Genomic DNA, 13,122 nt, shown 5'->3' with positions numbered 1-13,122 from the left:
CTTGCGCACGTCCGCAAGCGCGTGTGTGGTCTGGGCTATAGGTGACAAGGCTAGCAGCGATGAAAACGTAGAGTGAGCTCGGCATGGTCATATTAAATAAATGCTGTTTTCATTTTGTGAACGCTGACCTCACTTTTTTGTTCAGCTTACATTCGAAGTAAGCTTTTTATTTTTATCTGGCTTCAGCCATTCGGGGGGTCGGCTTAGAATCGGGGCTGGCCTAGATTTAAGTAAGTACGGTACAGAAGTACCTAGCTTCATACATACCTGTTCCATTGAATCAATTTAAAAAGAATAAAGAGAAATACTAGAACAGTTTGGGAAAACTGGGCAGTGATCAATTCACTTGACAAAGAATAAATTCCAGCTATCACGACAAAGTGTTTATTCACTAACTTGCAGGACGGAAATTGAAGGTAAATGTTAATGTTAATGCTACAATTCTCTTGAAAAACGTTTAGGGTTAATAGATTCCCACTACCACCAAAAGCAAAAATCCCAAATACATGCGAAGGCTTTTCTAAATTATCACTGTATTACTCGTACATTAGGCTAAATATTGGCGTGCCTGCAAACACAAGTCATTGAAATATCAAACATTACAAAAAGAATGAAAGAAAAAACAGCCTGGACCTTCTTATGTCTAAATTACACAGCTAGAAGTTGAGAGAAATGTAGTGCAAATTCACATTGATAGACCCTTTCCCTAATTTGCAAATGTGCTTCTCTGTACTGCACCATTTGCCAAACTACTGTCTCTTAGGAAAGAAAACATTTATGAACAAGGTGTATAGCTCATTGCATCTACCATTTCTTGTTGCATGTTCACATCACACAGAAGCTCAGATTTTTGATAGCTTTTGCGTAGCAAAAACATTTGGAGGCAGACATCCAAGTGACAACCTCAGACCAGCATGCGCATACTGGGTGCTTTCTTTTTATCATAGAGCATTTTTAAAGATAATCTGATACAGATAGCATTATTGTAGCCACTGAGCTAGATTACTCAAATATGTGCACATTACTTGCACAGGTAATGAAATTGCACAATCAGCTAATTAAAAATTTTTTTTTGATTAACTTCGTTCATAACCCTAAGGCACACATATTGCAATTTACAAATTGCAGCCAGTGAGTCGGCAAGGCAATCTACTTGGAACGAATTTTCATGATGGCACCAGCTTTGAGATATTCATTCCCAAAGTGTGTGACGAAATACACAGCGTTCCAGTTACTCCTGGGCTTCAATGCATGAAACGGCAGTTTGCTAAAAACGTAAGTATGCATATCTGATAACCTGTGCAATCCTCTAAATCCGTTCCAAGTGCAAATGCCTTGCAAGCTAACTGGCTGCAATTCATAAATTGCAATATGGGCTCCAAATTAATTAATTAGAAAGTTAATTAGTGAATTATCCTCCATTACTTCATTATGCATTTAGATTTCTCATGCGGGTAATGTCCGTCGCTTTGAGTAATGCAGCTCAAAGACCATTATTATGGCATCTGCCACAGGTGACTTTTTTTTAAATTTCAGGCTGATCTTTAAAAAAGAAAACTATCCTATAAAACAGGCCCTGAGTTAGCTAGCCCTGCAGCTTAAAGCAATCATAATGCTTTGGTATGAACACAACTGATTTCAATCAGCACCAACCTTTCATTTCTGCCTTGACAAAGAGTACCAAGCTCTGGGTGTACGAGAGAATCCAGCGGTCCATGTAGTTTACAGAGCCTGCCTTCGATTCACTGTACACATACTTCTCTTCGTGTGCCTGCAAAGAATGCCACAGTCAGATGACAGCTATCTTGGCATACACTACAGCATCACAAAAAGGAAGGCACATCAATTACGTATCAATCACACCATTTACAAACTGCTGTCATCTGCAACTGTCAAGTACATGAATGGCTATCCCGGCACAAAATACAGCAACTGAAAATAAAGAATGCTGATAAAGACATCTAAAAGTGCATCAAGCCCATCTCAAAGCGCATCAAGTACATATATAAAGAATTTTCTTTCTTTTCACTCTTTGTTTAATGCGATTATTAGCTTGAGAAAGAACCTAGACCATACTCTGATTACGAAGTGAGATCTTTACTCATTTTTTATTATCAACCTTGCAACATCAAAATGCAGTGAGCTCCACTACAAGGCAACTGAGTTTTGAAGAAAACTCAAATTAAATGCAAATTATAGGTCTTAATACCCTGAAACTGTACAGTGGGTAGTGAGGGACGCTGTAGTGGAGGGCTCCAGGCTAATTTTTACCACAGAGGTGTCTTTATTGTGGAGCCAACGAATGGCACACGAGTGACTTTGCATTTGGCTCCTATTGAAATACAACCACCGTGACTGGTAATGAAACTCACATTATCACACTCTGCAGCAGTATGCCACAGTAATGAACTACTGTAGTAGGTAAGCTTTACGAAAGCTCGATCTCAATGTTCTAAGGACATTGAGAGATTGAGATTTTTGTCACTTCAGGACGGAAATGGTCACTGCAGTCACACTGTAGTCTCATTTGAACATAACGCACCTGCTGTGGTCACTCAGAGGGCGCATCGTTTTCTGGCTGTGATATTTGACAAGGAGCAGAATGCAAGAATGCTGGGGTATTGAGCACTGGGTGTAGGTTTGAGAAAACCAGGTGATAAAAATATCTCAAAGCTATCCTCTGTGACATTTCTCAAAGCCCCTATGTTGCTTTGGAAAGTTAATCTAATCAATCAATCAATCAATCAATTTAGAATAGTGCAATCCAAATCCAGTATTGTTATCTGTGTACACTCAGGCCCTGGACTATGGACAAGTGGGCATCCACAGGTTACGTGGCTGCATTGCACAGAGTTACATGAAGTTGGTGCCATATTTGTAAATAATTTATTTACAATGTCAGAGCCATCAAAAGCCTCCCTTGTGTTATGTCTGCGAATAGATGGAGATTCTTCCATAAAAAGAACTGCGATGGCAAACCAAAAAGTAAAGCTCAGGTCTCAGGCAATGGAATGATCTGCTGGTATAAGACTAGGCAACGAGTCCTTTCTCCAAACACGTTTTGACCTAGCCCCATTGAGCAACCAGAAAATCCCTGCGCACCTTCTCAAAAAGCACAATGTTCTGGACCAGGAATCGGTAGGCATTGTACCAAGGCAAGAACACATCCTTCAGTATGTCCCGAACGCCTTCCTCACGGAACCTCAGGTTTTCTGCCCTCACCACAGGAGAGTTTATCAGGTACAACCTAGAAGAAAACAATTATTAAACCATGTATTGACACTACAATGAACTCCTTTAGAATTGAACTTGCAGGTACCCTGGAAATCTGCTTATCTCACCAGACAAAACCAAAGAGCACAATAAGCCAAAGAGCACTGAACCAACAGAATGTTGAACAAAGGTGCTGAAAATGTTGAACTCACGAAAGGATTTATGTTAACAGATTTCAGCTCAGGGGCAGTGTACTGCATTCACAAGAAAAAGGCCAGGTCATGGTCAACAATACATACATACCACCTTGTGATGTGCGAATAGTAATTTTTGACACTGAATCGAATAGTGCCACAAGCAAATCAAAACAAACATTGAATGAACAGCTGCCATCACAATTCATATAGAACAATGTTCACACCCTAGTATAGTAAAACTTCGTTAATTCAACTCTTTCTAATTTGAAAAATCACATCATTAGGACTCGTCCTTTGGTCCCAGCAGGCCGTATGCATTATATAACGCAATAAAACTCTCGTTGATTCTGACTGCGCATCGGTTAATTCAGACAAATATCAGTTTACATCGCAATGGGCGGCTACCTGGCGACACTGGCAAGAAATAATCGGCATGTGCACTTGGTAATGAAAAGTGTGTCTCAGATGAATATGCGCGCCGTGGCCTCGCTGTGAAGGAAGTCACGAGGCCTCCGCTGTTGCGAACACTAATCAGTCAAGAGATGACGAGAATTACAGCTTCTGCACTGCTTTTGTGCAAAATAGAAACAGGATTTGCCAATTCATTCAGTAAATAAAAGCGTTCGAAGTAGTGTTCAAAGTAAGCTTGAGGCACTGAAACGTGGCAAGTGATAACACTGAGAGAGAATGTCAATATGTGTCTTTCTTTTTTTAAGTTCATACCTCAGAGCATCTGCACCATACTTCTTTACAACATCCATTGGGTCAGGGTAGTTCTTCTTTCTTTTGCTCATCTTCTGGCCATCACTGAAATGCAAGGAATGACCAGAACAGCGGGAAGTCAATACATGAAATGAATAACATGTACTGAAGTTAATTAAAACAAAGCATCTGACTTCAACCAGCCTATCAAAGACAGCTAGTGAACCTTTCGTGCAAATTTCTTTTTTCTTTTGCCGTCATCCCAAATGGTGTAAGTGGTAATGGGCTACTGAGTAAAACATTTAGCCATCTAAAACTGTAACACTACTCATTTGCAAGAATGGCTCGGCACATGCGCACACAAAGGTTTGCAGTTTACACATGCATGTATATTACTTAAGCGCTGCTACACATTAAAGGTAAAATGTGCCACTATACACTATTAATGCATAAAAACAATAGCAATTCTCAGTACAGTTCAGTTATAATAAAACTGCGAATGTATATTTATTTTTACCAGTGGCCCCAGGCTCAATATTACCTAAATTACAGACAACTTGCAACGAAACCATATTAGCTTGACTTTAATACCATGCTGCTTCATCATGGTTAACATGGATATACAATGTTACCATGATACCAAGATGTAGCTCTTGCCAGTTCACTGGCTCAGCAGATGGAACACATGCTGTTGGTAGTGCAGATGCTATTACTCCAGTTCAGCTCACCTGGCAAGCACCATGCCGTTGGCAATGAGATTCTTGAATGGTGCCTTGCCAAAAAGGGCTGTTGAAAGGACCAGCAGCGTGTAGAACCTGCATACATTTTTTTTATACAAAGGATGACGATGCAGTGGCAAATGTAGCATGCGCATTAAAAGAAAGAAAAAAAGCCATGCAAGCCAATTAAATTCCCTGGATAAAACAAGGCATACACTAACAAATATGAAATTCATTTATTTACAGTGGACAAAAGAATTCTAGCACACTGCTCCAGAGTTCAACAGAATTTCTTTATCTACAGCTGTGATCAAATTATGACAACCAGAAGTTCAGTGAAAAAGATAAAAAATTTAAAAGAATTTTCTTGAAAAAGGTTGCCGTAGCATGCAACCTGAAATTGAAGATTGCAGCTCATGTTTGGCATAGCAAACATCAAAGTGCATTCATCAGTTTACGTTGCCAGTATAAATTGCCAAAATTGTTTTGTTCAGTATAGAGTACCCTTGGTATGCGTACTTTTGATGAAGGTTGCACAAGCAAAGAAATAAATACGAGTGAGATGCAGATTGTTGAGCAAAGACTTTTGAAAGACTAAGGTTACAGATAACACAAGTAAAGAAGGCAGACTGAGACCTGATATAACTTTGAAAATCTATTATTCACATCAATGATATATTTCTTTAGAGAAAAGAACAGAAAGGTTCATTAATATCTCTGCTACTGATAAACCATAAACAAGAAGAAAGGGGGTTAACCAAGGGGCCCAATATTTATTAATCATAGCATAACAAGCCAAAAAACAAAGACACCAAGGACATCACGTACTCGTGACACCTGCGGCAGAAAGGATGTTCCACATCTGCCACCAAGGTTTGTGACTGGTGGCGCTGGCTAACACTCCCAGGGTTACTTCTAGTAGTAAACATACCTAAATACCCCAGAAAGTGGATGGGAGTAATGCGCCCTGGTAGCTCAATTGGTAGAGCATTGCATACATGATGTGAAGATGGGGGATCATTCCCCACCTGCGGCAAGTTGTTTTTTCGTCCACTTTCATTTCCATTAATTTTCCATTTTTTAAATTCAATTAGTAAGTACAAGTAATTTCCCCTGTGTCGTCCTTGGTGTCTGCTTGTTGGCTTCTTATGCTATGATAAACCACACACACACACACACACACACACACACACACACCCACACACACACACACACACACACACACGCACAAAGAAAATTGTGCCTCACCAGCCGCGTGTTTGGTCAACACCTTCCGCAATGAAGTCTGCTGGGAAGCAGTTGTGAAACTCCTTGAAGTTCTCAAAAGGGTAATGAACTTGTGCATATGGCATGCTCCCACTTTCAAACCAGCAGTCAAACACTTCAGATATGCGCTTCAGGACACCCTTGCCATTTGCAGAAGGAATCACAAGCTTGTCTACCCTGAAAGAAGAAGTAAAATGAATGTGCACATTTTGCGGCCACTGTTCAAAGTCACACTCACGCTGTCTCATAACAAAATTGATTGGGTGTAATAACAGGCTGGCATCAAGATGACACTTACGTCTCTCGGTGCAAGTCAGTGATCTGCTCGCCTGTCAGTTCTTCAAGTTCCTTGATAGAGCCCACACAGACAACCTGAAAGAAATCGAACAATAAGATAGATGCCACTGGTGGCCCGGTGGGATAAGGAAGCTTTTAAGTAAACACACGACTAGAAGAAATCACTAATGCCAAGAGTTCAGAATCTGGAAAGCTAGTTACTGTACCTGCATGGACACACATGCACACAAGCAAAGTCAGAGGACTAAATTCCTATAATGTGTACTAGATGATTTTAGAGAGGCACAGGTGAGCAATAATTATTAGCTGTTAATGCAGGTTTTCAACCACACTGCTCAATGCCTATGTTATAGCCAATCTGTAAATGCAAAGTAGTCGTGCAGACATGTTCTCCTTTAAGAAGCATGGAATAAACTTGGTTCCACCAAAAGTTCGTTTTGCAAAGTATAATGAGAAATACCATTGCATCGACAATTACCATAATCACTTGATCATAATGCGAGTTTTGTTTTCAAAATTTTTATACCTTGAACTCGACCCTCATGTTACATACAAATAATGGCAAAGTTGACCATTTTAAATCAAATATTCGGTGGAGCTCGCATATCGCTTACCACCTGTGACCCCTCTTTGCAGTTGTTACAGCAGTGCCATTCTTTAACGCTGACAGCCTTGGCTTGCTACATGCGATCGGAGCACCCAGGAAGCAGTTAAACAAGTGGATGGAGGAAGGTGGTGGGGAGGGGCACTGGCCTCCTCACCATTATAGTTTTCTCACAACAGATCTGCCATCCCCCTATTCTAAGTTTTTTCCCGCAAACCTGTTATAACAATTATTGGATATAACAATGGAATTTTCGTGGCACTTGAATAGTGTTATAAGTGGATTCATCTGTAATAAATTCCCACAAGAGCTTCTCATGAAAGACAAAAAAGGCAGAATGATACCTACCTCCTCGCCGTCATCGCTGACCCATATGGGAATGGGTGTGCCCCAGTATCGATTCCTGGATATGGCCCAGTCGTGGGCATCTCGGAGCCAGTTGCCAAAACGCTTTTCCTTGATGAAATCAGGGACCCTGTCGTCAACCGCAAACAACATTGAGCATAGACCACTGAAGACAAAAAAGATCAAACTCTAGTAACTCTGATTACCTTAACTAAATTACTGGTAGATGTGCAACCCAACTACTGAATACGTTTAAGAATCCCATGTGACCAAATTTTTCGAAGGAACCCCCAGTACTCCTGGAAGACCATGAGCCAGCCTGCCCACCACTCCCTAGTGTCACTGGAAGAATGAAAAAAAGCTTCTGGGCAACACTACGAGGCTACCGCTGCAATCTTAAGAGCAACAAATGCACCATTCATTTGCTGCACATTCATTCACACATGCACCAGCAAGAGCACTATTCATTTGCAAGCAGGACATGTGAGGCATGCCTTCCTGAGTACCATCCAATTCGTGACCAAAGCATGGCAGTGGGTATGTGCGACTCCTAGAGAGAAATCAACTCAAATGTGGTAGTTCATTTATACTAAGCAGTCTTAGAATGACAGTTTAACTGCACTTTGCAACCATGCCTAGACAGACACTCAAAAGTCCCCGACGCATTGCTTCTTTGAAATTTGTGTGCAGCAGAACCCACTTATAATGATACCAGTTTTAACACTATATGGGGTATAACAATGAGCAGCCAATGCACTGCCACCTTTTGTGTGTGTTCTATGGTAAAATAAACCGCGGACTGCGATGCTCCCATGCCATGTTATCGGTTAAAGCAATTAAATCTGGCTACGGAGCATGTGCTTCGAAAGGAAAAATAATGCAAAATCCTTGAAAAACATAAAGCAAGCCCCTTTCTCACACTTGCCTTACTGCAATGCAACCCCCAACTACCGTGCAAATCACGCCTTCCTTTGATTGCCTTGCATAAAACAAAAACATGAATAATTTTGGCACACCCTCCTTTGTGTCACGCACCTAGCACGTGCACTCTGCACAGGACACGCCTTCCTGGCGCTCCTCTCCCATCTCCCTTCCACTTTCTCGCCGACATCTGAAGTGTTAAAGGGAGACAAAGGGAGACTGGAGAGGGACGACTGTTGTCACGTGGGTGCGCGACACAAACTAAGGGGTGCCCGGCAGAAAGGTGGGGATTTTCAACCCATACCCAGTAGCCAAATTAAATTGTTATGGCCAATAATGTCGCAGGGAACATCGTAGTGAGTGGTTTATTTTACTATAGAACACAAACAAAAATTCAGGGTGGGGCAGCTACTCATTGCAGCTAACATTCAAGTATTGTTAAAATCGGTAATGCTATATAAGTGGTTTCGACTGTGCTTCTGTCTAAATAAAAGGTTTGGATGTTCGCCACCTCTGTTTCTTTTGTGCAACCCAGTTGTAACAATTGTTATAACAATGTGAATTTCGGCACTTGAATATGGTTAAAAGTGGGCTACACTGTACTGTAGTTACATGAAACCAACGTACACCTTTCTTTTCCAAAAAAGAAAAAAGAAGAAAGGGCCTATAATTTGCCTGAGCGTTACAATCAGATATGAAACAACAGTGATTGCAGTGTTGAGAACAGCTTACTGTTAGAGCAGTCAGGTGCAGCACCATTGTCATCCTGAGATGACGGCAGAACAAGGTTTTTTTTTTTCAAGAGTACTGTGAGTTCATTTTGCGCTCGACTACGGTCACTTTAGCAGATATTATCCCTTACATGAGATTTGGTGCCACTCAGCACCAGATGCATTGGTGTATATACCACCAGCATTTCTGGCGCGTTGCAGAGCGCTGTGCAGAGTGCCAGGAACGCTCTCGGCCACATTTTACAGCGCAAGCTGTTATGGACTCATTCCAATAACCGTGTCAGTTGGCAATGTCGTCTACCGCCGCCGCTGGTGTCCATCACAGCTATTGCCAAGAATGAAAAAAAAAAAGAACAGTTCTCGCCAGGATCAGGATCACCGGGAGTCAACCACAGTCGACGACCGATAATTCGGACTCCACGGCGAATGTAAAGAAGTCCTAACTATCAAATGTCGGAGAAAACGAATGTTTCCAAAAAAGATAATTTTTTGTTTATAAAGTTTCAGGGCCCCTGTACAAGGAATAATTGGCCAATTTGTTGCTGCACGCACTTCCGCTTACGTGCAACAAAGTGCGCCTGTATTTCTGCCAGTTTTCTGCTGTACGCTGTTGCAAGGACTGTAAAGGCTCAAGTCAGATTCGCATGAGAAGGCTTTGGAGCACGGGGCACATCATCATCATCCAAGTTAAAGTCGCTGTTTGACGGTGGGAGAACTTGCTCAATTATTTCATCATCGTTCAGTTTGGCACAACACGACACCGCACTGGCGACGTATGCAAAGTCTTCAAATGTAACAGCAAAAGAAATCTGCACACTGCTGCCTAGCAGGTCATCAATGATCTCCGCATTTGAGCATGTTGTGGTAGGCGGCAGGTTCAGGCTCTTCAGTTGTGGAGACATTCAGGCTGCAGGGCACCGTTGGTGCCATTTAACATGGCTTGTCGATAAGTTCACGAGAAAGACTTCTTGCAGCCAGCGGAGCGCTGTGTGGAACGCAAACTAAACAAACAAGCACAGAATAATGGAACGCTGTCTGAAAGGCAAACTTGACAAACAGAATGGCAAGAGCGAGCCATGTGCGGGGTTGCCGTAATAGGATGTGATGATCGCAATGTTGATGCGACCTATATTTCAGGCAATGCCTCGAAGACTGGCACCTGCAGTTAAATCTCTGAGGCGTGGTGCTGCGACCAAGGCAAGGCCTCAGGGATTACAATCTAATGTGCAATCTCTGAGGCCATACTTGATGTCCAGTCGGGGTTGCCAGAGGAGATCATGGAGGCGGAGTCTGCATACGCTACAGCCGCGGAGTCCGGATAATCGAATGTAGAGCTTGCAGCTGTTTAAAATATTGGTTGTCTTTGCACAGTAAGTCTATAGGCCATTGGCGGAGCCGCGAAGCTGTCCAAATTACCGAGCATGTCTAGATTATCGGTGTCTGGTTTATCGGTCGGTGACTGCACTCTATCACTGTGTCACACCCAGCACTTGCAGCTACCCATGCACTACACATGCGTCCTAGCACGCAAAGAGTCATGCAATAGGAGATGCATGCCGTGTAGTGTCTATACATGCACACTTTGAATTTCAATTGCACATTATAAGACCAGGTGACATGCTATGTAGCAGTTGTATAGCTAGCAGTACAGTAAAACCTTGTTAAACCGTACCCACTTAAACAGCAGTTTCGTTTTAAAGGTAGTAAAGTCAAATCCCTGACTCAGCGGCCATTGAACATAATGTATTTTGTATCCACATAAACCGTATCAGCTTATTGCGTACCTATCGGTTAACATGTAGTCTTTCCACTTTTCGTCGCGGAAACACGGCGGTGCATCGTCTCCATCGGGTAGCCCGGCAGAACAAGCCTCAGAGATCAGCACAACGACCTCCAAGCGCCCTGTGCATTTGCGTGTGAAGTCTTATCAACGTCAACATCATTTTGGTGCCATGCCACAAAGCATTGTGGCATCATGCAAACTCGCATTGTGTCGAAGTTCGGATAAAAAAGACGCTGGGTGCTCAGCATAGAAGAAAAATTAGACATTGTTCGTGCTATCGAATGTGACACGAATAAGTCGGCGCTGGCACATGACAGGGATCTACTGTTGACTACGACGTGTGGCATTTGGAATGCGAAGAAGTTGCTTGGCAACACTGCTGCGACCGCGACGAGATGTTGGCTACGAGGTTCGACTTTTCACCATCGTTGTCTCTGTTGTTGCTGAAGTGTCGACTAGCAACAGTGATGAGGACGACACGGAAAGCAACAGCACGAACGATTCAGGCGTGACAGTGGCAGAAACTACACGTTATATCAGCCTCATAAATGCAACCGTCGCGGCGAGAACGGCACCCCACAATGAAAAGGTGCCACGCGACTTCTGCAGCGCAACTGCGCCTGTGCACGGAAAATATACTATGCCAACGAGGAATTTGCCATGCAAGTGTTTGTCAAGAAGAGAGTGCTGGGCTGGCTGAAAAGCTGGCTCACAGATTCAGCAAGTTTGAGGCTGCTGTTGTCGCTGCTAGGCCACTGTGGCATCAAACGAAAATAGCATGTTTGTCGTGCGAAGTAAATAAATACTGCATATTTTTTCCCCTTTCATCGCACTCACTCTGTTTCTTTTTTACAGATGAGTGGCCGATCTCATGCTATTTCGGTTAAGCAGTACCGTTTAGTACATACGTTTTCCGATCTCCGGCCAACTATGGTTTAACAAGGTTTCCCTGTACAAGGTAGACGGAGAAGTTTTAAGGAAGAAAAAGAAGATAAGGAGATGTATACAAAAATGCCAGAATGGAAAACATGTATAGAATACCTGATTAAATCAAGCAGGCTAGGTGACTTTCTCACCGACCCATTTCAAAGCGTATGCCAATAAATCACCATGATCACAACCACCACCAGCAGAGCAGCATTGTATTATGCCACTTGTCACGCAATGTGAGATGCGCGCCATGCAGCATCGATACATGCAAACTTTGCATTACAGTTGCGCTGTATTCCACCAGCCGTCACCATGACATATAGCAGTCGCATAGGTAGCGCTACAAGGTAATTCAGCTCGTTCTCACGAAAACGACTCGGACTTCGCCGTGAAGACCCTCTAGTGTGTGCTGCCGAAAATAGATCTCCGATGGAGCCAGTCCTGCAGCTTACACTGCAACTGCACTGTGTGTGCCTAACAGGCCTGCAACTTTTTTTTACATGTATAATGCAATCAAGTCAAATCTAAGTGCACATGGCAACAACAACCCACCACTTTCATTACAAAAGCTCATATAAAAAAAAAGATATTTCCTTTCTGTGAAGGTAAATTTGCATATAAATGCCTTTGCCTATAATGCCTTTTCCCTGATCTAGCATTTCCGTTGTACCATTTGGTTTCTTTACTCGTCAGTTTTGTGTGTGTGTAAAACTAAATGCACAAAAATTGCAGATGTTTTCCCCTGATTAGCTGTTCTTATAGTGCTGTTGCATACCGTATCCTAGTGCAGAGTGATAAATGTTCTTTTTGTTTTTGAATACCCTTTGTTGGAAGTTCTGCTTATGCACTTGTTGCTCACTTCTGTGAGGATGTGCTAATGCTCACAGTGTGAATTGCCATGTAGAATAGTATGGGCTGGACTTTCGTTTCACAATTTTGACGAGGTGCAGCCCTTACGTGGGACCAAGCCTTTTGATCAAATGGTGCCGGTGCAGCCAGTGGCTTGTGCACACCCCGGATCCATAGATGTACAGGTGCCACAGAAAGTAAACGGTGCACGGGAGCGCTGGCCGATCTGCATTTCCTGGCGGTAGCAGCCGTATCATGAGCTACGTAGCATGTGCAAAGAAAATCTGCAGTGCCTTTCGATGTGCTTTTAAATCCTGCTTAATTACCGGCTCAGGCGAAGGAACGCTAGTTCCAGCGGTAAACACTAGGGGAACCTTTATGCGCTTGCAGAAACCATTTATTTCCGTGCCGTTGACGGAAACACTGTAGTTGCCGTGTCATGATTTGGTGATTCTTGTTTAACTTCCCCACAAAGAAGTAGAGATAAAATAAATAAAGTCTGCAAATCGATTGCCTTCGCGCCCTTTCTATGCAGTATGTGGGCTACCTGGCTGCAAAAGGGAAA

At 42.7% G+C, this 13,122-nt stretch overlaps 1 protein-coding gene across 3 annotated transcripts in view; it reads right to left on the bottom strand.

Annotated features, from left to right (window-relative positions):
* IleRS (Isoleucyl-tRNA synthetase) overlaps positions 1–13,122 on the bottom strand; it is a 63,836-nt gene that overhangs the window by 32,424 nt on the left and 18,290 nt on the right. For all 3 annotated transcript variants that reach the window (XM_075696800.1, XM_075696802.1, XM_075696801.1), the window contains exons 13-19: positions 7,347–7,473; positions 6,396–6,469; positions 6,080–6,274; positions 4,841–4,927; positions 4,134–4,217; positions 3,103–3,247; positions 1,654–1,771 (exon numbers count right to left, since the gene is read on the bottom strand). In XM_075696800.1, coding sequence (XP_075552915.1) covers positions 1,654–1,771; positions 3,103–3,247; positions 4,134–4,217; positions 4,841–4,927; positions 6,080–6,274; positions 6,396–6,469; positions 7,347–7,473 — 830 coding nt within the window. The remainder of the gene's footprint in view (positions 1–1,653; positions 1,772–3,102; positions 3,248–4,133; positions 4,218–4,840; positions 4,928–6,079; positions 6,275–6,395; positions 6,470–7,346; positions 7,474–13,122) is intronic.

Source organism: Dermacentor variabilis, chromosome 6 (assembly GCF_050947875.1).
Source record: "Dermacentor variabilis isolate Ectoservices chromosome 6, ASM5094787v1, whole genome shotgun sequence".
NCBI classification, from domain to species: domain Eukaryota; kingdom Metazoa; phylum Arthropoda; class Arachnida; order Ixodida; family Ixodidae; genus Dermacentor; species Dermacentor variabilis.
The sequence above is the reverse complement of the archived record's forward strand: the minus strand, read 5'-3'. Positions and strand labels throughout refer to the sequence as shown.